The following is a 23861-nucleotide window of genomic DNA, read 5'->3' as shown; positions in this document are numbered from 1 at the left end:
AAATAACTCCTGATTATGTTAAAGGGTGATGGATGCTGATGAACCAGCAAAGAATCATCGTCACCTACAGCAGCTTTACAAAGCTACTTTTACCTTACAGATTTGATCATCTTAGTTGTCTGAATCAACAAAAACAAAATAAAACCAGGTCATACAGTACAAATAATCATTTTTAAGTCAACAGATTCACATGAAACTACAGAGAGTCTAAGTCAAGGAAAGGCTCGTGAAGAAAGCATGTAAATAATCCATAAGACACAGACATTTTTTCTGTTGGTGATGTTGGTTTACCAAATCTCGGCTCAAAAATCAATATTGAACTTACATTCATCAGAATGGCCAGAAAGACTTGAATAAAATTATCATGTGGCTCTGTTTTAGCTAGATGAATTAGAAGATGTTTTGCAACTTAAATATATTAAAATAAAGGCTCAGTCTTTCTGCCCCTTGAGTGTAAAAAAAATCACTTAATGCAGCTTTAAAATGAGCAATGACGTATACAGGCTAATGTCAAGCAGCAAAGAATGCAGTTACAATATCAATGGGCTGGTTTGCTGTGCATGGAAACATGTCAACTACAAGCAAGGCCCACATATGATTACATCAGCAAAGAGGGAAATCAGTATAAGTCACTGGCTATAGTACGTGGCTGTATTCATTGGAAATAAATTATGCTTTTATACTGATCCAATGATCAAGGGAATGTACAAGACAGACTGCCTGGAGTCACTGTGCTGTAGCAAATGCTGAGAGTTATAACAGTGGCGGTTTGTGAGTTGCTTTAAAACAGATCAACTGCATTTTTGTATATCAAAAGCCCCAGATTGGGGAACAGTCTTTAGATTTTACCTAAGCTGGAATGTGCACAGTAAAAGTACAATTCTTTTTTTTCTCTTTTTTTTAAAAATCAGAATACAGTAAACTACCCATCTCCAATAAGAAGCCCACTCACACTATTCATTAGGGATCCATTTCTAACACCTACATTCTGCCCTTCCCAGCTGAGCCATCTGTTGCATGGGCACAGACATGAAAAATTATATAGTTAGGTTTGACCCTGTGGGAAGTGAACACTCAATAATATGGTCATTCACAAAACCCCGCAGTTTGAGGGCAGTAACTTTTTTATTATTGTTATTGTTATTTTTTATTAAATCAGCAACTGAATCGGTAGAGCTAAAAGAGACTGGGACAAATTAAAAGTAATGAGGATTGTCTCGCCAGTAGTTTAACAAACTGCCAGAAGATAAGCTGAGGATAATTAATTCTAGATCACTTAAGTTAAAACCTCAAAGCAACCTCCAGACAGATCAGATCACATTAACCTTGGCCCATGTCCACTGCTGCTGGGAAATAAAACCCACTATCATCTTTAACAAGATAAATGTGTCACTGATACTAAGCACCCAAAGCCACCGTACATATTCAGGTACACTGTCGCTATCACTTTTCTTACCTATAACTGATTCATGGAAGTTTGTGAGTAGATTGAAAGCAACAACCAAGAGGTGCATCTAAAATATATATAATAATATCCTCAGCTCAATTATATAATTCTGTTTATAAACTAAAAATTTCACATTATAAATAATGACGTGAAATTCAGTTAGATTATGCTGTTTCATTTGGCCAATTCTGCCGTTTGATCACTATCCAGTATACATGTCCCTACATATACATGAGGGGATGTAATATTTATTTGCTGGTTAGAAATGGCTGTAGTGGGCATTCATGCATCAAACTGTGAGCAGAATACTCATAACACAGCCATATCAGGAATGCCACACCAATGGTGGGAATGCTGGCACTGATGGGCTATTTCATAAATGTAAGGGGAAAAAACAGTGTGCTGGGTAGTTATCAGCTGCCAACATGAGTTTATAGACATACTGGACATGTTTTGCTTTTGCCAATCAATTGGTGACCAACCATAATCAGCTAATATCTAAATTGGTAAACAAAAACATGTCATCCTTGGAAAATCTGAAACAGGTCACACTACAGCAGTAGACAATGTGTAAATGTGTTGAACATTTGACAGTATATAGCATTGATTGGTAACAGTGTCAAGTAAAAACTTTTGCTTTAGGGATTTGATTTGATTTAAAGGGTTCAACACTCATTTTAAAAGTTAAGATATTTTACCACATTTCATCTAATGCTGTGATGTAGGAGTACATTTTGATGAACTACCTATAACATTGCTATTTTGGAGTTTACAATTTAAGATTTCTAAGAGCAAATAACATTTGAACCAACTGTCAGATCGGCAATTGGCCCATCACTCTTATAGTAATAAAGAAAAACTTGAATGTGTCAAAAAACCTGACCAGTACATCATGACTTTTTTGCATCTCTCTCCTGTGCACCTGCACATATCATGTTTACAAACGCAACACAAAATATTCTGCATAAATGGAGTGCACACTTTCCTCTACAAAACAGACAAGGCCATACGCCATCTGTTATTTTTCAGCAGCATAATGGCCGTCATCATTGTCACCATGTGTGTTTATACAGTTAGAAAGTCTAATATCCATTTACAACCTTTAAACAGATGTATGTGCACAAATCAGGGTTGTCTAGTCTCTCCTAATGACAAATACTGCAGAGACATTGAATAGAAAGTACATCCGATTCACAACTACTAAGATAATGTAACAGGCATGAATAGTGTGGATACATTTAACGTCTGAAGAGATATTTGTGAATCTCTGTGAGCTTACAGTTTTGTCTTCTCACTAAGTCTGGCCTGGCTGGTGACATACAGTGAGATGTAAAGGCTAAGAAAGCCATGGAAACTACTTTCTACACGATCCACAGCCAAGCCACGTACCACAGAATAAAAGCCATCAGAGAGTGACCATCTCATTAAATCTCTCTGTTTAGACACCGCACCCATCTCCTTGAAAAGCTTGTAATGCAATAAACCATAGTTTATTGTGACCAAGGCAATGTCACTGGTGTCAGCGACAGGCTGATACGACAGAAATTGTTTTCTGTTTGGTTAAGCCCTGCCAATGTTATTGAAAGTTAACTAGCTGCTTAGCTCATTCAAATGGAGCATGAGTTTGCCCGCTTTCTAGGTTTCGGCTCCCCAAAGTCTCTGTCGTCGGCTGCACAGTGGCTGAAGGAGCAAATCGTCTGAGAGAGTCTGCGCATACCCAGGCGGAACACACTATTAGACAGGCTGTAGATGACACAGTTGCAAAAGCTGTTGCTAATGGCCAACCAGGTGGTAATGAAGGAGAGGGCAGGGCTATCCAGCACATGGGAGCTCTCTAGCAGGAAGTAGATTATGTAGGGCAGCCAAAGCATATAGAAAACGCTGGTGATGCGGAACAGCACCATCGCATAGCGCCGATCTGGTCCATGCCCTCCATGATGCCCACCTCCACCTCCCTCACCAGCCTCCATCTCCTGGCTTGGGAAACGTGCCCGCCGCTCACTGATCTCCCTGTTGTGTTGCTGACAAATACGAAAGATATGGTAATAGGTAAAACAAACCACAAGTGCAGCAGGCGCATAGAGCAAACACACCACAAAGCCTGTAAAGAGGGCAGAGGTTGGCCATGAGTGAGCGCACCACTCAAAAATGTCCCCATGATAGCCTGGCTTACCCCACCCAAAGAAGGAGGGCAAGAAAACCAGGCTAGAGTAGACCCAGATGAGAGTGATGCAGCCTCGTAATCGGCATGGTGTCACCAACTGGTTGTAGGACAGCGGTTTCGTAATGGCCAGGTAGCGGTCCACACTGATGCAAGCCAAGCAGGCCATTGAAACGCTCTTTAAAACAGATATGACGTAGCTGAAGACCTGGCATGTGATGGGCTCCTGGACACCTGCCGGGTAGTGGAGCAGAGACAGGGTGGGCACCAGGCAGCTTAGACCAACCAGCAGGTCAGCATAGGCCATGGTCTGGATGAAGTAGCTGGTGGTGTAGTGGTGTAGTAGAGGGGCACAGTGGAACACAAAGATCACCGTCAGGTTCCCTGTAATAATAAGCACTGTCAAAAGTACAATGACAGCTGTCTCCAGGACGCAAGCCTCTAGGCCTTCGTTAAGGCCCCAGCCCAAGGGACAAGAGTGGTTGGTGGCCCTGCCAGGAAAGAAGTCTCTATGACTGCTGTTGGCAGTGAGCACCGGGTCCATTGTTAGTTCAGACTGGTTCATTGTTCTGGGTGCTGTCCAGGTGGGTCAGGTTTGTAGTGTGTCATCCATAAGGCAGCTGGCTTGAAACTGGAGAACTGTCTGCCCCCACCCCTCCACACCAGGTGTCTCCAGCCTTCTCCCGTTAACCGAGCTCAATACTCTCTCTAACACACTCACTCTCCGTTTCACCTTACCCTCACATAGCTGGGTCTCAATCAAATGAACACTTACTGGAGGAAAATCAATACCGCCTCTGGGAGGGTAGGACAACCCGTTTAGCTCTCCTTTTCCAATCACTCATGGTAAGTGAAAGTAGTGAGTGGGTAACAGTCAAGAGGGGAAAAAAACTGTATTGCTTCCGTAAACCAGGGTAGCAGGGTAGCATTACTGCCTGGGCCAGCATCTATTCCAACGGCGAGTTTCCCTGCTGCTTTGCCTGCCAGTCCGTGCCCTCATCTCCTGTTCCTAATAAGGGTTGCCACCAGGAGGCTGAGGGCATAAGCTGTCCGCACAAGGGCAGAGAGCACAGAAGATGTAAGGGAGGACTCCGTATGAAGAATTTAAAGCACTGAGAAAAGTACAACGCTCCACTCTTGACAGTTCCTCTCAGGAAAGTAAGCAGCGTACAGCTCCTATTTCACTTTTCACATTTACTGAGTGCAGTTACCTTTAAAAATGTAGATTTTAGGCAGTCATTGCTAAGGGGGAAAAAGGTCTTAGGAGTCTCTTTCGGTGTATACCAAAGTCTGGAAAAACAACCCTTCAATTAAATCCAAAGTTTCTCTGTGACATGGGTGCGAGGGTGTTTACGATGTAACAGCAGGCTTCCCTTATTTTGGTGGTCCTCTGGTCAGTGTCTGGAGCCCATGCATGCCCAGCTATTGTCTGAATCAAAACACAGACACAGGCTAGAACAACATGGGGATCTCCGCAGGAGATAATGTCACAGCTCTCTCGGCACACACAGCGCTGGGGGGGGAAATGTGTTTACAAGGCATCCCTAGGCAGAATGAGGTAAAAGCCAAGCGCTGCAATACGTCTGGATGACTTTTGCCACTGGAGTGATGTTAGGTGTAAAATCCAAATGTGCAAACTTGCCTCTCAGTGTTCTGGACTGCAAGTCACAAAAGACAAACAAATACAAAAGTCCAGTAGCTGATGAAAGTGTTGAATGTAAGACTCCCATGCAGGCAGGTGGAAGGACTCTCCTGGAGCAGTGAGAGGCCAGCTGAATAGCTCAGCGCTCCTCTCTCTTCGACTCCTCAGCAATCCTGTGGCAGACACTTGCAGCGAGGGGTGTGGGGATCAATCGGCAATCCACCCATTTATCCCATGAATGTGTTACTAGTATTTTGCGGTGACATTCTGAAGCATTGGCAGGAGAGGCTTAGCACCTTCAAGTGCTTAATGCAACCATAGATTTTAGAACTTGCTTAGTCCTTTGACGTACCCGCTCTTTTTAGTTGTAAAGGTATTGGGTCCTACAACTCCTCTTTCAGTATGTCTGTCGCCCTGAACAAAACACTGGCGGCACAACAAAAGGGAATCCACTCTAGCAGTTAAAAAAAAAAAAGCAAGTCCCAGTCCGAGTCCCAGTTTCAAGCAAACGTCCCCCTTTTAATTCTGGTAAACCGGACAACCCGTGCTTTTTTTTTTGACAAATAAATCCTTAGATCCTGGCAGGCAGAAAGAGATGAATGCAATGCATCTGTCAAAAGCAGTACGTAAAAAGCAAGAAGGAGGAAAAAAAAAAAAGATGACTGCGCTGATGGAAATGAGTTAAATCTGCAGCGAGGGAAGCGAGGGGACGAAGAGTCCCTCAGCCCTGGTGCAGTGAGAAGGAGAGATGCTGTGACTGGCTTACACTTCCCTCCCTCCCTCTCCACACAATCTCTCTAGCTTGCACACTCAACCTCTCTCTCTTTCCACACACACACGAACCCTCCCTCTTTCTCCCTCTCTCTCTCAGCTTCTCGCTCACTGCCCTGCCTCCTCCCATTCCAGCTGCACCTGAGGCTCCCTGCCATATTATTCTGTCTCTCACACTGGCTTTCTCCCAGAGGTAAATTTGGATACATTTCCTATTTACATTTTACTTATCTCTCACAGTCGGTTTTCTATTAACTAAAACCCCCCTCCTTTTCTTTCCTTTCCTGTTTCTGTCCCACTTTTTCCACTCAACCTCCCTTCTCCATACTTCTGCCCAGCCCCAGCAGTATCCAGGTCTGTTCAATTCATACATAAAAACAACCAACATCATTGAAAAGAAATATCAAAGCAAAGTATACATTTCTCATTATAAAAGACAATGCATCAGAATGTCATGATCATGAATGCAGGGTGATATTCAACCTCCACAAAATTAGCCCTTTCCCTTCACTAGCCAGGCTCCAGACTAGTTGGGAGCATCCTTTGGCTGGCAGATGATAGAGGATCAAGTGGCAGTACATTTGCTAAGCATAAGAGCAAAATGGAAAGAAACAGTCAAGCATTTTGGCCATGCAGCAAATCTTACAAAAAGAAAATTTAGAGCATCTTTCCTACAGCACTACTATTTTTTTTTGTTTGTTTGTTTTTTAGCCATTAGAGCCAGTGGCGTCATTGATGAGTGGCTGGCTGCAAGTTGGATGGAAAATGGCTACTTTGAAAAAACAACGCTGCACCTGGTCTCTTCCAGGAAGAGTAAAGTGGTTGGATTATTTGGAAAAAAAGGAATGTTTGAAAGGAGCAAACATGACAAGAATGAAAAAAATATGGACATCCTGTCAACCTATACTGCAGATGGACAAATGAGCAAATGATGCTATTCAACCATGTGTCTAATTTGACAAAACAAAATTGTATAAAAGTGCTTCGTCAAATTCACACAGAACGTCAAATATCAAATCATCCGAGCAAAACCAAATGTGTTATCTGCATACCAACAACAAGGGAATGTGCCTTCCAGAAGAAGAGCCGTTCACAGACAACCGCCTGACTGAGTGTCCTTGAGGAAGACACAATGTGAGAATATTACAGGAAAAAAGGTGGCATGCAGCCAGTCCAATCCTTTAACACACCTGTTTATGACAGAGCATTCAAGCCAATGAAAAGCCTTCCATAGACTCGTTGACCTTAAATGTGGAGGCAGTAGCCACTGGAATCTAACTGAAAGAGAGTGGCTTGTTGCATCTTGGTGAAAAGATGTTGTTTGTCTACAATAATACATTAATTTAATCAAACATTTGCTGTCCGTGTCACTTTGCAGAAGAGTTATTACCTAAAAAAGAATAGATATTGCCTAAGAAAAATTATTAAGTATTGCCTAACATTATAGCACATGTAATTATAATGATTACTATATTGGCAAGCCATTACTGACTCAGGTCACGGTTCAACAACTAAAAATCTAATCAAATCAGGCAACGGTTCACAACCTGACTAAAAAACACACAAAACAACAGGTTACAGTGGTCAGTTATAAGACCATAATGTATTGTGAGTTAAAAGTTGTGAAGTCAGGTAGTGAAAGTGCACGACACGGACAAAGTGCATATGATGACATGCTTAAGGTTTGTTGTCTGATGACTAATGAAGGATGATTCTTGTAATGGAGAGCAGATATTCTACAGCACCTGTGTTAGTTTGGTCATTCAACAAAACAGTGTGATGGAAAAACAAAGAGCGGGGCCAGAAAGAAAGGAAAACTAAAAATAAAGACAGACAAAGTGAAGACCTATAAAAAACGTAGACAGTCGTGGAAGGAGCCAGTCAATGGAGATCTCTCAGCACTGTTCTCTTTACCTTTGGAGGTGGACACTGATGAAAAACACGACCAGAAGGCCACCGTTAATAATTCATTCTGCTCCAAAACAAAGCCAGCGGGGCCACTTGGAAACAAAGGTGGAGGCTGCTTCACCTTTCACTACTTCCCAGCATCCCACCCTCCTCCACCCCTGGGCTCCTGCTGTAACAGTCTCAACAGCAATTTGTTGGCATAAGCAGAGCGTTTACATGGACATGAAGGGTGTTTAGCTGATAGGCTTTTCCACAGCAACATAATTAGGGGTTTCATCATTTGGTTCAAGGACATTTTACAAGGGCATGGGAAGTAGTTCAGTGAGTAAAGTTTATACATGCAGCACCTTTCTAGAGCAAGCATCACATAGCGCTCAATCAATAAAAGCAAAAACAAATACCAACACACACACACAACAAAAAATCCAAGGTCTGTCTGCAGAAATGAGCCTTTAGATGCTGTTTAAACAATCCAGAAAGGTTATGACAGAGCCTGGTGGCCATGTAAACACTTAGAGTACTCATTATTGTAAGAATTGGTCAGATTATATTATAATGTCATGTACAATTCATGCAGAAGTTCCTGGATTGAATCTTACAGAGAAACAGATAAAAAAAAAGGGTAATCGTCGTTGCTACTTCAAGACGAGTACGTGCTGCACAGTCAGATAACTGCAGTAAATATGCGAAGCAGTCAGAGATATTATGTAGATGTTATCATGAGTCATTATTCTATGATATAAATGACCAGTGAATGTTCTGTACATATTGTGACATCAATGCTTACTTTTATGCAACTGCTTCTGATGTTAGCCAAATGGTGTCTGAAGTGCCTCCAGTATTTATCACCTAATTTCTTTTAAAGCAAATTAAATTACTGGTCCTGGCGTGAAATCACAAGATGCAAGAATAACAAATATTCTTGGAAGGGGAGATGCGGACCTTCAGTGCTTTTCATTTCCTCCTGTGTTTTGTTTACGTCAGTCAAGCTATGTTTTTTCGCTGACTACCAGCTCTTTGGTCGATATTACCGTATTCCCAACACAACCAGGGGTGCTGAGGATACAGACTATTTTTTTGTATTTTGTGTTTGGCTGAGGCCTTATGTTTTATGATTAGCAACACAAAGTAATTCTTGATTTATATTTAATTAATTCAAATCAATTGAATCTGTACAGAATACAACATCCTCTGTCCCGGGACCCTCCATCGACTCAGTATCAATATTGCATAATGATAACAATGAAAAAAAACCTTACTAATTCTTTTCTTTCCCTGTATGAACGTTGGTCCTTCAGAAGTTGTTTTTGAGATCGGTTGTCATGGCATTTCAGTTCATTTAATTTGCTTTTCAAATCTAAAAGCAGTGGATTCTGCACCTCTGATCCCTGACAACTCTCTTGTCCAAGAGTCTGGGGGTTGGGATATGGAGGGATAGGTGGTTGTTGGGGCAGATTAGAGCTGGTTCACTGCCTGGATACAAACATTCAGCGAGCACCATCAGCGGACCAACACTAAACCAGCTTAGCAGGCAGAAGCCGGTATTTATATTTATCAACAGTGGCCAAGCTTTTTCTGGATTCGGTTCCCAGTTTGAGGCCACTTAAGTATAAGAAGAATCCAAAGCACTGACACCATGGGAAGTCACTGGTTTGAGTGCAGCATAATTTGCTTAAGTATTAAAAACTGTATTGGAAAATAAGATGTCAAAGATTGACAGTAAAAAAATAAAATGCTGGTTTCCATTCAGATACTGTGACAATTAAAAATATTACATCACAGATCAGCATGCAAAACATGAGCACTGTGCATAGTTGACAGAAACAAAGAAGCAGCTATTATTATCACATGACAAACATGTAAGTGGAACACCCTTAATATCTTTATCAATATACCATATTCACCTCAAGCACAATGTCACAATGTATACTGCATTGACTGGGATTGCTGCAGTTAATGGTAAAGAACAGCTAAAGGTCAAAGACAGAGAGGCTGCCCACTGAAATCTCCATCCATCATCTTCATCTCGCCCCACACCACATGGCAGTGAAGTCCAGTCTGACCGCCCAGGTTAACATACTCTGTAGCACCTATTTTCCTTGCACCATGTAGGTCAGGATGTAAGGAAACAATAAGTCTTCGTGCATTTACTTGAAATTTTTATTTTTGTCAAAGTAAAATAAATAGTTATTTGTCTAATAAATGCCATTGTATAACATACAGGTCATGGTAGCATTTTGTATTTGTATTTTTAACACCGCTAGCAATACTTTTCTGTCTGTTAATGGCCTGTGTTATGTATGTGTCATCACTGTACTGTATGTTCTGGGGAATGCAACACTACGTTATTGATTATGCTGTATAACTCTTGTTTGACCTTTTTCTTCCTTCCTTTTTATCCCTTTCTGGACAAATCCTGTCGAAGAAGTACTCAAGACAAAAGCTAGTTTGACTCCGAAGTGAAGAAGAGGAGGAAGAAGAGCACTACTCTCGCTGTCAGGCTACAGTCTGTATGAGAACTGAGACACAGAAGTGTTGTAAGCAGAGAAAACGCTGGAGGCTGGATCTCCTTAATCGTAGCAGTCATGCCAGTGTAAGCATGGCTAGGAGGCTATGCTAACACACACACATACAACACCTTTACTTATTAAATTATTTTATCACACCTTCCGCGTTACATGTTCATTTCACAGAAAGAAGAAATTTCACTTAGTGAGAAATGAACATACAGTACATACATACATGTGTTCCATAAATACTCATAACCCCTTTCTTTTCCAGATATAGAATTTCCTGACGCTGTGGGAGACAGGCAGTGTGTCCTTTTGTAGTGCCTACTGGGTTCCTGCTATGGATATTTGAATGGGAGCTGGAGGGCTGAATTATGGAGACACACACAGAGTCAGGATGGGAGGGTTGCTGTGAATAGACCCATATTGTAAGGAGGGGAGAATGGAAGTGGTGTTGCTTGGCTGTGTCGTGGCCATACGGTGCAGATGGTCCCTACAGATACTATGAAGCAGGATGGGCTAGTGGGGAGTATGTGTGTGCGCGCATGTCTTTGTGTGCGAGGCTGTGATTGACAAGACTTTCCTCAAAAGGGATTTTCTTTTCACCCATGAATGGTGGGAGAACTCAAACTAGTGGCAGGGCACAACTAAGCTACAGGAATTATGTTTATGTATGTGCATGATGTGTGCCTGTGCATGCATGCATGCATAATGTATTTTCAGCTAGGAGTGAAAACCTTGCATCAGTAAAATGTCAATGTTTGCAAAACTAAGAAAACCTTGCATTTATGACTTTCTAATCTCAGAGAATATTCAAGTTTTATTTGACCTACCTTCGCCCTAATATGCCGTCATAGATTACCAGTATGCTTTACGCTCTCATACTCAACCACCTCTCCAGATCACTAGATGGTAAAGCCGTCTGCTTTTTATTCAAAATTAAAACCATTACTCGCCTGTGTACACATACTGTATTATAGTGAATTCAGTGATTGCCAGAAGGTTGAGAAAGTAAGAGGTGAAATTTGGGAGTGTGTATTCATAAGTAGCCAGCCATCTACCCAGTTTCCAATTATCCAAATATCAAGTACTTAATAACCTGAGTTAAGAGAAAAGGACAAAATGAAACACATGGACACAACTTCAAGCAGAGAGAAGCCCATAGACCCTCGCAGTTACCATGGCACCCTAGCTTATGTACATTGTACTCCATGTATCTGTATGTGGGTTATCAGGCGTGGGTGTAGTATTTTTCCAAACCGGCTACATGGCTGATGCTACCTTTGATTGTACACAGACGTTAAATGTCATTTCTAAGCTGGTGCCTGGCCTCGACATGATTCAACATAAAAAAAAAAATGCGAAGCACTTCACAGCCCTGGTCTCTTTGATTTCGTCATATGCTTTGTAAAGAATTAAACTCAACAGGGTTGCAGTTATGGGTGGGAATTCCGGCAAAGTTCAGAAAAGAAATAGAAAACGGTAGATACATAAAATGCTCACAGCAATAAAAGTTAAAGCTGTGGTCTACGATTTGGAATAATAAAAAAAATCCATTCCGTCTATAAGCCGTAGGCCTGCATAGAAATTGACCAATGGGAGCTATTGCTCCGTAAGGCTCCCATTGGCTCGTACCCTCCATCCAATCCCCTCGTCTCCCCTGATCCTCGTCCCCTCCCACTCCTACCTCGTCCAATCGTGGAACACTGAAGGGAGGGGTTTGGTTGGGGGAGGGAGAGATGCTATTCTTAAATCTGTCTCAGAGGCTCAACTGATTTTCAGAATGTAGACCATATTTTTAACCTTTTAAAACTTTTACCGAACTCTTATCATTATAGCTTGAAATAGCATTTCTCTATCAAACATAATCATACTGAGGTGAAGATGTGTCCAAATAAGCATAGGTTGTACGTAGGGTTGGTATTCTGAAACTGAACCATGACAACAAGGATTTGCGTCGAAACATGGTTTTCAATTCAATTTATCAACTGAAGGCCACATTTGACCGAGTGCCTATTCATCTAACTGGACAGAAACATATGCATTGCAATAATGCTTTTGCTAAAAATAAATAAATTCCCTTGGAGAAATAATCTCCTTGGATGACCTTCAGTTTCATATAGTATAAGGCTTCTTATGGCCTGCTGTTCCAGGTCTCTGATGACCGCCATCGAACCTGTGGAGAGATGCTGACCTCTGTTAACACACTGGCTGTGCTGTGAGTGAGATTGGTCTTTGGAAAGGCAGGTGTGGAAATATCTGGCTGGGCTTTTTTTAAGTTGCGGGTTCAAGCGCGGCAGCACACCTTGGGCTTGTTCTGCTCTAGGGAGACGAAAAGGTTGTCCAAATGTCACTAGCACCCCCCCAACCCCGACCCGAACACAGAGCTGTGCCAGCCGAGAAAGAGGGTATTTGGGAATGTCTCAGCTGAAGCCATGGTGTGTGTGTGTGTGTGTGTGTGTGTGTGTGTGTGTGTGTGTGTGTGTGTGTGTGTGTGTGTGTGTGTGTGTGTGTGTGTGTGTGTGAGAAAGAGAGAGACAGAGTGTGTATTTGTGTGTGTGATGATTGTAAATGAGAGCAGTACAACAACACTGGACATGACACTTGCAATCTATGATATCAAGCTAGCCGGCCACGGGCCACATGCTGCTAAATGCTCAGTGAGCTAGTCTAACCCACTGGTTCTCACCTTGGGAACGGATTCTTCGAGGAGTGACAAGATCATTTGAAGGCTCGCAACCTGATACGTGAGTTGTTTTTAACCTCTCCATCTCCACAGATAAGAATTAAATAAACTACTGTAAAATCCTTCACCAGCTTGCACTCTGCACATTATGAGAAGGCAGTCATTGTCTTAAGGTATCACCATGAAAAAAAAAAACAACCCTCCATCCATCTAAATCTAAATGAGTCAGAGTCTAAATAACGGTAAACTATGATTTGGTGGCAGTTCATTTATCTTATAAACTAGAGTGTACGCCAATGCCTAACCATTATTACACTGAAGGTCTACAAGTGTGCACCTATAATAGTTGAACACAGAACATGAACAACAACAACAACAAAAGTAATGCCCATACTTTAATTTACAAATGATTGAATCACATTTGTGTCTTTAAACTTTTAAATAAAAGTAGAAAATATTTTCCTGTTATTATAACATGGACGTCATAGTAACAGCACAGGCATGCATACACTATGCTCACAACTCAATACATTTGTAATAGGAATATTTGGCTGATGCTTTAATTTTAAGGACATTAAACGTCTTTCTTTGTCAAGACATCCATATTCTGAGGCTACCTGTGCTCCCACTTGGTTGAACGTCAAAAGTATGTCACATAGGGTGACAGAAATTATGAATCTGAATCATATTAAAAGTCACAGAGAACAATTGTAATGTAAATGCAAAATACAAACATTTAAAGGCTTGTCCTTACTTGGAGAAACTAAAAAACTAAAATAGATTTCATAGGAATCATGAAACCTTTTTCTATCTAAACAATTTTTTTTAGCTTCATAAAGATAAACCCTGGATGGATGGACAATGAGAGAGGGAGCAGCAATAGGAAATAGCTGCCAGTGTTATGCACATAATGACTGAAACTGAAAAAACACAAATACAATCAAGACCAAGTTCGATAAATAAAACAGATTTCTGTTTTGGTGATGTAGGTTTAGAACTAGAAACCACACATGGCTTAACATCCATTGGCTATGAGTCACTACAAAACACCTGAAAAGATTTACGATACCAACACTCCTTCCACAAGGATGACAGTCCAATTATTTTAAATTTAATCAGCATTAACGTTGTCACTGAGCCCGGACAACAGACATTATTAAGCTCATCGCCCATACCGTTGCTGTCATTTGCCTCTCTTCCCTCCCCCCTCCATCTTCCCTCAGTTCCATTCATTTGGTGTAGCTATTAATAGCCCGGCCACCCGCCTATCAATACCATCACTACTCCAGCAAGACAGAGGACGTGGGCATGGCCCAGCCAATATGAGAATAAATGAGCTGAACTACAGAAGCTTGGTTTTATGTAAGGAAAGAGAAGGAGGAGGAGGAGGAGGAGGAGGAGGAGGAGGAGGAGGGGGTGGGGGGCTTTAACATAGAGAAATGGGACACAGGGGCAAAAGAAAAATGGTCCCAATAAAGATGGTAAAGGAAACATAAAGATTGTGAAAGTAAAAGTGAAAAATGTACTCAGTAGGTGAAAGACAACTGAAGATATGTGACTCTGGAAAGACAGAAATCTGCCAGCTCTCTTGACATTTACACACATTCCTCTACTCCAATTCTTCCCCTGTGACTACAACCTCATATTTATGGGTCCATATTCCTCCCTCTCCCCATTTTACTTCTCTTTTTCTCTCTTCTTTAGTTTTCCTTTAAATGATAACTATAGGGAAAACAAACGTAGCAATGCAAGCTTTAGTTGGAGAAACTAAAAAGATTCATAGCGGTAACATGAAACTAAGGTGTTAATAATAAATCTGTGAAATGTATGAAGCAGAGTAATAGATATTTTCTGGATTACACAATGATGAATAGCTCAATAACTCAAAAGTGCTTCCATTAGGGAAAGTTACATAAAGCTGTAGTCTCATGCATTGTAACTCATAACAATCATTAACAGTGTGACACCTGCCTTGTTTAGTTCGGCTGAATCAAAAGGTCATAACGTTTTCTTAGTTTTCTACACGATTATCCAAAATTTATGTCAGTGAAAAAATCTTTCTGTCTCTGCTCTCTGACAATTGAAGCTTTGACCTTCAACCTTTAACCTCAACTTTGATCTCCTTGCTAGCTGTTACTAATAATATATTATTTAGAGTGTTTGCATTTTGCATGACATTGTTAATTTGATTTAGCATTGCACAATTTGTGAATCATTCTGGAGAAGAAGAAAACTGAAAAAAAAAGTAAATTATCCATGGGTCCATAGTATGTAGTACAGATGTTCAATCACTGTGTTACAGTATGTCAGTTAATATTACAATTAATGACCAAATAACAGAAAAAATTGATAGGCAACTATGACTCTCTGAACTTTATCGACCAAAAAGTCAAACTGCACCAAGTTAGGTTATAATATATGAACGCAGACTGATCACCAAACAGTTAAATACTAAAGGACAAAAAGTTCTTGCACGCTCTCTGGGAGGCCAAAGGGCCGACATGAGCTGTAATAGTCCCGAGACAGCGCCGCGTACATTTAAATGTCACGGCTAAATGAGAGTGTTCTCCGACCAAACGCATGGTTCAGAGGAACAGCTGTACGGTTAATGATGTTGGTACTCTCGGAAATACGAAGGTACGAACAATATGGAAGAATATTTCCCACTTTATTTTCATCATAGAGACATTATATAATCAATCAATGCTAAAGATTCATATCGCCAAAGAAAAACAAGTGAGACTTGTGAAGCAAAGTACCAGTAAGAACTATATATCTTAAGTTTTGATGGAATACTGAGAGACAACATTGGCGAGTAGACATTTTGTGAGCTAATGACGAGACATGAAATCCACTGGGAACCAACAACAGTCTGTTGACACTTCAACAGCCCTGAGATCAGGATAAACATTTAAAAAATTGTGGACATTGAAGTGCACACAAGCCATTTGTGTTTGTGTCTCCATGGTCTGTGTGTGTGTGTGTGTGTGTGTGTGTGTGTGTGTGTGTGTGTGTGTGTGTGTGTGTGTGTGTGTGTGTGTGTGTGTGTGTGTGTGTGTGCTTACCTTAGTGATGAGGATGCGGTAGTGCTCAAGCAGGTCGTGGTTGTCGTGGCAACCGGCCAGCAGCTGCCAGACTTCAGCTCTGAGTGGCTCAGGAATGCCACTGCGAACCAATGAGGGCAAACCCTTCGGACGAGTGGACAGGTTCCCATGCCTGATACACAAGACCAACAGGTAATTCATTATTTTATAATCTCACTTAATTTAATTCAGCCACTTTAAATATTAATGTGAAGTGCAGCTGGACAGATTTGATAATGTTTTTTTGTGCAGTGGCAGTTTGAAAAACAATCTAAATCAATCGAGTGCAGGGTTACAGACCTGTCACAATGACGTTTTTATGCTGCACTAACATGAATATTTTTTAATAAAAAAAGTCCTTATTAACTAAAGTATAATAAGACTAGAATGCATTTAATTTTTTCACAATTTCACAATGAGAGCATCCCAAAAAAAGACAGCAGGTTCACTGCCTCACACACCCTCATATTACAGTTTCAACTTCAGTATTATTGGGTACACTGGTCAGATAAATACAGGTTGATTGCATTATTAACTACAGTATTAATCACAGTACTACCCATCTCATTATATACCATACAGATGACTTTAACATAATATTACGTATTATTATAATTTACACTACCAAGGACAATAGTGTATTAGACAGTGTAGTGTGTCGTGTTGTAAGAGTTCTCCCACATGAGGAAATATCTTGCTGTTTTGAAAACACACCGTCAGCTCGTTCTAATGATGCTTGAAATCTCATCATAATGCATTTATTGAGGCCATATGAAAGCAATTTCCCGATAAGCTACTTCACTTCATTGTGCTGATGCAACAGCACGAAAACAGGCTGGGAAATCAAATGAAGAAACATTTTATCCGGTTAATCACACCACAGCTAAAGCTGGATGTATCAATGCTGGCTGTTGTAAAAACACAAAGTGTGAAAATAATGACAGTATGTGTTACAGCTCATAAATCAGTGGCTGTATCTTAAGGGAACTGTTTTGATAGGATGATAAAACAATTAAAATGACCCCAGCCCTGTGCTATGAATCAACGTCTTTAAAAGGTAAGTTGGGCCTTTCAGCATCAATGTTTGGTGTCACAGTGATTTTGTTAATTGATGTTTGACGCAATTGCATTGACACCCATGGTTTATTTACACTATTTATGCTCCATTTTCTTGTTGAAACACCTTTTCCCACTGTATTCTATGAGGAGTTGCCTGTCATGATTCATTCACAAGTTACATGCATAAATCATAGATCTTCTCAGGCAATGCTTATACACATTATTTCTGCCCTCATTAATACCTCAGATGTATCTAATGTAGATAAATAAGCACCTGCTAGGTCCAATACAATATTGATCACATTGTGTAACGTGTATTTTCTGTTTTAAAGCCTTACCATCTGGTGAGGATCCCTCCCCAGGACTCTAGGATTTTCTCCGGACAGTCTTTGGAAACGTCTCCTGTCCCACTCGAGATCTCACTGTCGCTGTCTGCATGAAACACGACACAACGAGATAGATATTTTAAAATATTTAGAGCATAATGGATCATTCCTGGTCTCAGGTATCCATATCAAAACAGTGCTCCCAGACCAACCCTTTGTTGACAAGTTGTCAAAAACTGAATGTGTTGTCTTCCTCTTAAGCACTCAGACAACGGGACACACGGGTTTGGACCTGAGAGTGTTCCATCAGAGTGCCAAACAGTTGATGCAAGAGCCATCAGTCTCCTCTAATGATATAATATATGCATCTTTGAACTGTAAAACCTGTCAAAATGAACGCAACATAGTCAAATGGAGGAAGGAGTGCCTTCGCCATGCCTGCACTTTGCATTATTACTGTTATTTTGTCTGGTGGCTTGTGAGGCATACAAGAGGCAATCAGCACAGCAAACCACTTGTGTTTAGACGAAGAAGCACTAATTCACCGTCTGGTCTGCTCTTCTGCTGAAGAGATGAACCGATACCCACACAAAGATGACTGCACACTGGAACAAACACACAATGGCAATGTACTTCTCAGGGCATGGCTATAGGTCTCTCAACAACGAGTCAGAACATCATCAGCCCTGAAAAAGGTTTTAACGCCATCATTCACTCCCACTGAAGCCCTTACTAAAGGCCCTGGCATTAAATAATGAGTAAAGACATTTTCTTCTGGAACATGCAGCCTCTATGCTCAATGCACTGCTGCTCCTATACCTTACAGCCTCAGCAGGAGCTTTTCAGGTCTTTATAAATGCTTGATGAGCCCTTTCAAATAGCTCAGGCCCAGCACAAAGATGCTGCCTCTGTCCTCAGATTGGCTGAGGCCACGTGGCGAGGAAGCGTGAGTCCAATGCCACTGCCAACTTACCAGGTGATGAAAGAAACTGTGAGGACGAGGGCCATTACTGTTACCTTTTAATCTGGAGAGGGGCTGTGCATTCACTGCAGGATTACTTTCAAATAGGATCTCTCTGATGTTGAAGCCGCTAGTGGATTGGATTTGTTCACATTAGAGTGAGCAGAAATCCCCTACTTGTGCTATGTGTATATATATAAACAAAAGGTATACCTTTATATGTTAGCTCTTATCTTATTTATAGCCTTTAATTGTGAATTCAATGCCCTTTTGTTTTTTGATGTGTCCAGCGTTCTGAATAAAAAGAGATTTTTGTATGGATCGATATTTTTAGTTGTAGTTTCCTAAATTCTGTTAGCTTAGTAATTTTTCTCTTCTGTTGGTAATTGTTTTTTCCTTATGTTGAGTGGAGGTCCATAGAATAAGTCTGTGGCTTCATGACATCTCCTGTCGCATTCCTTCTTATTTTTATTTTTTCCATTATCTGGATGATTTATGCGTGTGCAAAAATAATAAATAAAAATGGATGTGAGCCATGTGTCAGTCTGAGCGTATTTGAAATTGGAACGTTACATTCATAGACAGATTCATTCAAGTGTGTGCCCACACAATGCAACAAAAAAACACAATAAGCAACAATCAGAGCCTGCTGTGAAAGGGAAAGCAAAGAAAACAAAAAAAGAGATGGCACTCCAGGCCTATTTTCCACATTGCTTCCAAGAAGAAGAAAAAAACATCCATATGAATTGAATGTGTGTGTGCTCACAGCGGTGGCATCTAGATTGGGAGTGTATTCATTTCTGTACACAATGAGGCTGACCTCCAGCTCCACGGCCCTGAGCACCTCCAGGTTTCAGCCTCGGGAGGAGAGGGGCATTACAGAAAAACACGTCCCACAGTGGCAGTTGAAAGCCGCCAGCACTGGCCTTGGTGGCTGACTCGTGACTTTGGGCGACGATTTTTGCCTCCCACTCTGTTAACGCCTTTTAGTGCCTCAAGATGAAACACGTAGAATCACATTTATATAGTGGCAAAAAGAGAGAGAGAAGTCACAGCTTTTTTCACAACAATTAGCGCATAATATAAAGGTTAATAAAAAATAAAAAAATCTGCAAAAACATAAAAAATTAAAATAGATAAAAGACTCCTTTCCCACCTCACTCACTTTTGCCATCACGAACATGCCAGAAAACATGGTTAAGCAGGATGGATGCCAGTGAAGATTGTTTTTTATATCCGTTACTTATTCAATCAAACTTTCAAACTTGTTGCGACTAATTTGGAATGATGTTCGAGCAATGCTTGGACAGAGAAAAACAGAATTTGTGGCTGAGATGAAAATGAGTTGGTCATAGTAGTCAAAGCATTGTGCTAGAAAGGGAAAAAACACCCAGATGTCATATTTCCACTGCCAATCGGACCTGGAGTCAATAATGAGTAATTTACAATATTTCCATGTGATTTTCATGCAGACAAACACCCTGAATGAACACAGAGATGAGCACCTTTATCCAAACCAACACAGCTTAATCTGCAACACCTGCACAGCCGAGCCAGTGGTCAGGTGGAAATGCCAGTCCTGTTTATTACTGAGCTGAAACTGGGTCATGTTTGGAAACCACTGAAGTCTAAAAGCCAGTGCTGGTGCTTTTAATGATATTGCCGTTTTGCCTCCCTCCCTCGGACAACCCTGCCATTATCGGAGAAAATATCTACATTGCTCTCGTTTGTCACCTTAACTGGTCATTTTTAAATTTGTATTAATTTAGTGTCTTAATCAAGACACTTGCCCTATTCTTACTTACTCTATTCAATTCTATTGTCATACACAATTGTCTTTTGTTTAGGTATTTTTCCTTGATACGGTTACATTGTTATGTCACATTTAAAAACTGGCACTATTTGGAAGGGTAGGGAGATCATTGGTCTGCTTGACTGAAAGAAAGCGGTTTATTTCACCCGAAAAGGTTGAGTGGGGGGTTGTTTGATGGTAGTTTAACACTGCAGGGCTGTACTGCGATCAGCCAACGAACCCTGGGAACAGGCACCACACAAAAACCACTCACGCTTGACACATGAGCACACACACAAGACTGCATAATCATACAAATAGCTATCAAAACCCCTGAGATTCTGCCTGCAGCCATTGCCGATCAACGTGCCACACACATGCAGAAAGTATTTCGTAACGCACACAGAATACATGCTTTTTTTTGCACACATTATGCAAACAAACACACACTCAAAACTCATTCCCTGTAATCCATACACATTGCTGTTAGGACATTATCTTGCCACACTCATTTTCACACAACCCACATAAACCCATGCCCAAACACACCATTTTTATGCGCCTAAAGAAAATGAAACTTCACTGTTGATTCATGTCACACAGAGAGCAGATGAGTGTTGGTAAACCTCTATTTTAGACTGAATATCTGGATATATGAACTCACTTAGATGGGTTGTTCATGCCACCCAGGAAAAATAAACTTCTGTTGATTTGAAATGTAGAGTAAATGAGAAATTATTTTCTTTGTTGTGCCCGTGAACGTTCATAGAAGTGTCTTGTATTTCTCCGATATTAAAGACGGGATTTGTACAGCTTTCTACATATTGTGAGGACGCATTTTTCAATCATGCAAGATTTGGAAGACAATGTATGCTGAGATGTGTCACGTGCGCCTGTGTGGTTGTGTGTGTGTATGTATGTGAATTTAGGGGAGAGGCATTCTAATGAAGAATTCAGGCATCTTAACAATGATAATGGCCTAACTGGGTTTTCAAAGATCTAAAGAATCTGCATGATTAGTGAGTATGTAGCTACGAATATATTTTATATGATTATGTAGCTAGTATATATGTTATATGTAGCTAGTATATATGGTAGGTGATTATGTAGTTAGTATATATTGTATATGATTTACACTACTAAGAGTAAGAGGGGTGGAAACCAAGCAACTGAGGAGAGAGCAAGAGAGACAGAGAGAGAGAAAAAAGGGACATCCTTACCTTCATCAGCCTCCTCTTCCTCAGTGGGCGAGGCCAGTTGTCCTTCATTGCTTCTCTCTGCCTCCCTCTGAAGACTCACCACCTCATACACAGCGTCGCTCTGACCCACCCTCTCTGGTGCCTGCTGTACACAAACATATATACGATCAGACATCATTTAATCCTCAAGTGGAAGTCATTTTATATAGTTATAATATAACGTTATTGTTTTCTGCAAAGTCATTCTCTTCAATAATACTGCATACATACTGCATATGAGCAGCCAACAAGGTACAGTAATTCCTCGACAAATTGACTCAAACAACCAAGGTACGGCAGCGCCTAAAGACAATCAGATGCTACAGGGGCTTGAGAGGCTCAATTGAAGTGCAGTGAAGAGCTTTAAACACTTTTACATATGCAGATGACTAATCCCGTCAAGCACAGGGAAGCTAGGAGGAGGAGGATCATCCAGTCTGAAAATGTTCATTTCCCACGTTAAGGACATGGCAGCCAAAATAGCACCAGTCTTGGACGAGCACAGAGTTCCTCCAAACAGCATACCGTCATTTCCCCGGGACAGACAGCTGTTCCAGCTCCGGAGAGAAAACCTGCAGGTATTATTGTGTCAGCATGAGACTGACAGTGAGGGTCAACCTCAACAAGGCAATCAGCATGACCAGTCGTAGACCCGACATTGACCAAATGTCTGAATTGATCAAGCAGATGGTCAGGCCAAAGCTCACTGTCCCATCAGATGTCACCAATAAAAGACAAAGAGCCATGAATGAGGAACTAGGAGTTTGCAGGCCAACCCCAAGGCAGCAAGGAAAAGCCATATAAAACCACGGACAGAATTTTAATGTAGAAAAAAACATAATTAATTAAATAACTACAAATGTGTGTGTTTTATTGAAAGTTTTAAATTTGAATTGAAAATTGCTGCAGTATAATGATCACTGCAACAGGTTCATTTTGAAGTCTGGGGTATAAAATGTGTCGAGTAGAGCCATTAACCACACCTTAAAACCACAATAATAGACTGAAGAAATGCACAAGATAACAAAGACATCAGCTTGACCTTGGGTGTCATAAGCTACTGATGTTTATTTCTGGGTTATTCAATTACTGTAGTGCCGTTGCCTCTCTCCTCCACCTGGTAGACTGGATCAATGAGCGGCATTGATCTGCCCACTCGCATGGCATCTAATGACTAACTCAAGTCAGTGATGAGAGCACAAATTGGGAGAGGATATCAAGCCTGGCCTATTTTTAGAGAAAATCTGAGGAGGCTTAGGTAACATGTTGGATTTGCTATGGCTTAGGGTGATTTTTTTAACCCTACGGGGTGAATTATTAACTCTGATGAAATTGTGAGAGAAATGTGGGCCAAAGAAGGCCCACTGTTCAAAAAACAGTATCATCTATTAAGGATTTACAAAAAAAAAAGATAAAAAAGGGATTATCCCAAAATATCTGTTGATACATAAAGAAAGAACAGCTCTCTCTGCTAAAAGTTATCCTATGAGATGAATACATGGCTGCATTAACAGTTAATATAAGTCTCTGCCATTGGTGACATCAACCTCCAAATGCTGGCTCAAACTTTTAGTGGATCATTTTAAAAGCATACAAGCTGGTAAGCTTTGTTTGATTCTTTTCCTCCATCAGAAACATAGTCTGTAGTTCTTGCAGTTAATGTATGTTTACCTGTCTGCTGATCTTTTCATATCGATAAAATCTTTAATTTTACTCTTAGACATGTACAAAACATTTCCTTTGTTTGGTAAAAGGAACATTTTATCCACATTTGACATTAAAACATTTTTTTTTTTAATGCAAATTTGTGAATTTCAAATAAAGTCATCAATTGGATTGAAAGCTTGCCTGGAAATGTTTTCAGTTCAACTCAGATCTTCATTCTTACCAGACAAGACAATCTAGTAACCTTCACACTTCCCTTGATAAAACTTGCCAGTCAATTTCCTATCAAATAAAAAGGAACAATATTGTGGAACTTAAGAAGGGTGGCAACACTTGGGATTTCAGTCCTGGTTGATTTTTTTCCTATTTGAGTGAGGACAATAGGATTTGTGCTTGGAGTTTGGCCATCTGGAGTCTTTTTAATGGTATATGAGGGTTAAGAGTTGTGTACGGAGATCCTGGTGCAAGCATATAAATGTGCTGTGCTTGTGCTTTCATCGGTGGGTCATGGGCTCGGTCCCCTTTGTGTTGCCTCATTCGGTGATGGATGGTGATTTGACATTTTTATGGTTGAAAACCTTGAGATTGCAACTGAAAGTCTAAGTCTTAGTT

The 23861-nt window shown here is 40.7% G+C and overlaps 2 protein-coding genes across 3 annotated transcripts in view; both read right to left on the bottom strand.

Annotated features, from left to right (window-relative positions):
* Window positions 1–23861, bottom strand: part of rabgap1l (RAB GTPase activating protein 1-like) — a 98319-nt gene that overhangs the window by 53685 nt on the left and 20773 nt on the right. The window contains exons 11-13 of one of the 2 annotated variants that reach the window (XM_084012295.1): window positions 21567–21690; window positions 17606–17699; window positions 16191–16341 (exon numbers count right to left, since the gene is read on the bottom strand). In XM_084012295.1, coding sequence (XP_083868421.1) covers window positions 16191–16341; window positions 17606–17699; window positions 21567–21690 — 369 coding nt within the window. The remainder of the gene's footprint in view (window positions 1–16190; window positions 16342–17605; window positions 17700–21566; window positions 21691–23861) is intronic. The other variant, XM_084012296.1, reaches the window with a different exon arrangement.
* gpr52 (G protein-coupled receptor 52) lies at window positions 2673–4188 on the bottom strand. Its single transcript, XM_084010967.1, has one exon. It carries the CDS (start codon window positions 4171–4173, stop codon window positions 3055–3057), a length of 1119 nt encoding a protein of 372 aa, XP_083867093.1. The 5' UTR covers window positions 4174–4188; the 3' UTR covers window positions 2673–3054.

The sequence above is a fragment of the Eutrigla gurnardus genome, assembly GCF_963514095.1.
Source record: "Eutrigla gurnardus genome assembly, chromosome: 6".
In the NCBI taxonomy this organism is placed as follows: domain Eukaryota; kingdom Metazoa; phylum Chordata; class Actinopteri; order Perciformes; family Triglidae; genus Eutrigla; species Eutrigla gurnardus.
The sequence above is the reverse complement of the archived record's forward strand: the minus strand, read 5'-3'. Positions and strand labels throughout refer to the sequence as shown.

Excerpts from the sequence above, each read along its gene's own strand:
- gpr52 (XM_084010967.1), bottom strand. The coding sequence starts at position 4,173 with ATGAACCAGTCTGAACTAACAATGGACCCGGTGCTCACTGCCAACAGC.